This window comes from Sinocyclocheilus anshuiensis, unplaced genomic scaffold (genome assembly GCF_001515605.1).
Source record: "Sinocyclocheilus anshuiensis isolate Anshui unplaced genomic scaffold, SAMN03320099.WGS_v1.1 scaffold4820, whole genome shotgun sequence".
Classification (NCBI taxonomy): Eukaryota; Metazoa; Chordata; class Actinopteri; order Cypriniformes; family Cyprinidae; genus Sinocyclocheilus; species Sinocyclocheilus anshuiensis.
In genome coordinates, this window is record NW_015542702.1 from 21046 (window position 1) to 22852 (window position 1807).

At 43.3% G+C, this 1807-nt stretch overlaps 1 protein-coding gene across 1 annotated transcript in view; it reads right to left on the reverse strand.

Annotated features, from left to right (window-relative positions):
* LOC107694564 (transcriptional activator GLI3-like) overlaps positions 1 to 1493 on the reverse strand; it is a gene marked incomplete at its 5' end in the record, with an annotated part of 6044 nt that extends 4551 nt beyond the window's left edge. Inside the window, 2 exons of the mRNA XM_016494262.1 lie at positions 33 to 235; positions 1097 to 1493. Of these exons, the coding sequence (XP_016349748.1) occupies positions 33 to 235; positions 1097 to 1493 (600 nt within the window). The remainder of the gene's footprint in view (positions 1 to 32; positions 236 to 1096) is intronic.
* Positions 1494 to 1807: the final 314 nt, after the last annotated feature.

Genomic DNA, 1807 nt, shown 5'->3' on the forward strand with positions numbered 1-1807 from the left:
TGCCGATGGTGGTTGTGCTCAGACTGCGAGGCCTGGCTAGAACGGCGGCTGGAGAAGCAGGGGGAGATGCCAGATGATCGACGACTGCTGCTCAGGTAGGCCGAGCTGGTGTTGCTGCCACTGCTGTCCCGGCGTTCACGCAGCAAATTTAACACCGTCAGCTCTGTGTTGGACGGCTCAAGACGTGGAGGAGGCTGGGGAACCCCCACAGAACTACTCCTACCAAGGCATGAACCTAATAATGAGAAATACTCTTATTAGGTGAGGTTAATGTTATTATTACGATGCAATTATAGTCATAATTAGACATTAATGGGTAAGTTTATCCAGAAATGAAACTGTAAATGAAAAATGAAAAAATCAAGAAATAAAGTACAAAAGTATTTTGTATTTTAAATATTTAAAGTATTTTGTGTCACGTCTTATTAATCATGATTTCCTCAAAACTGTCCTGATTTCTCCTTTTATGGTCTGAAAAAGAAGGCTGTACAGCATTTAAACAACATAAGGTTGAGTAAATGATGACTTAATTTTCATGTTTGGGTGACCTAACCCTTTAAATGTGTAAATTTCAGTATATTGAGAAAGCTCTGAAAGTAAGGATGTACTTGCACTCGGCACAGGTGTATTGTACCATGCCCAAACATGATTGTACCCCTTCCCCACTCCCCTGCTGCATTCATATTGCACTTTAAAGTTCCGGGCCTGAGCATGTCTTTATGATGCAACTGTTTTGGAGAAAACAGGATCAAAAGCACTGTCACTAAGCATAACAGAATACATAAGAAATGTTAACTCTGTGGCTTATTATTTTGAGCCATTTGGGGTGTGGTGACACACGGTCCTCTCACATGCATAATATGTTGTTTAAAAAATCTTTGTTGATAGATTTGTTAAGAGATGTTGGTTAAATGGAACAGCTGCATAACTGATGTCATGTGTCTCGGCATTGTTAGCGCTCATACTATATGAACCGTGTCTGAGCCCACCTTTTCAAGCAGGCCAGGGAACACTAGTTAAATGAACTGGACTTGGGGGGTCAAACGTGCTCGGGTATGGTTCAGATTTCCTAGTGTAAGTACACCCTCAGACTTACCCTTTCCTGTGAGGGCAGGCAGGGCCTGGCCTTTAGGGGGCGGTGTTGGGGACATATGTCCTAGCCTAGGCACAGCTCCATTCACCTGCCTTAACCTCTCCATCTTAACATGCTCCATCCAGCGTAGAGGCCGTCCTACACTTCGGCGAGTCTGAAAAGCTAGTGTTGCCGCTGTGGTTGTTGCAGTGGATATTGTAGAGTCCATAATGAGGGCATCCTCCTCCTCTCCCTCTTCTTCCTCCTCCTTCTCTTCATTTTCCTGGTCCTCAATCACTGCCTCCTCCCCCGCAAGCCCAATGCTTTTCACAGCAAGCTGGACTCCACGGCCGATATGGGGGCCGCCGGTGGACTGGTCACTGCTGCATGAAGACTGACCGCCAGTGCTTGGCTGAGACGTCTAAGAAGGGAAGAGAAGAGAGACCATATATTTTACATTTTATTCAATTTATCACAGAAAAAAAAAACAAAAAAAAACAATCCTGATCTTCTGGCACATTTTTTTTTCTGGCACAGGTGAAATGGATAAATGCAACGAGGAGAGTGAAATGCCATGTTGACAAAATTTCTCATATTCTGGCATGTAATAACACCTAATAGAACCGAGGTCTGCAACCCTACCCCTGAAAAATATGGAAGCATACGGGTAGCAAAATTCATTTTGAAATATAATATGCAAAATGACAATGCAATATGTAAAATGGCAATGTATTT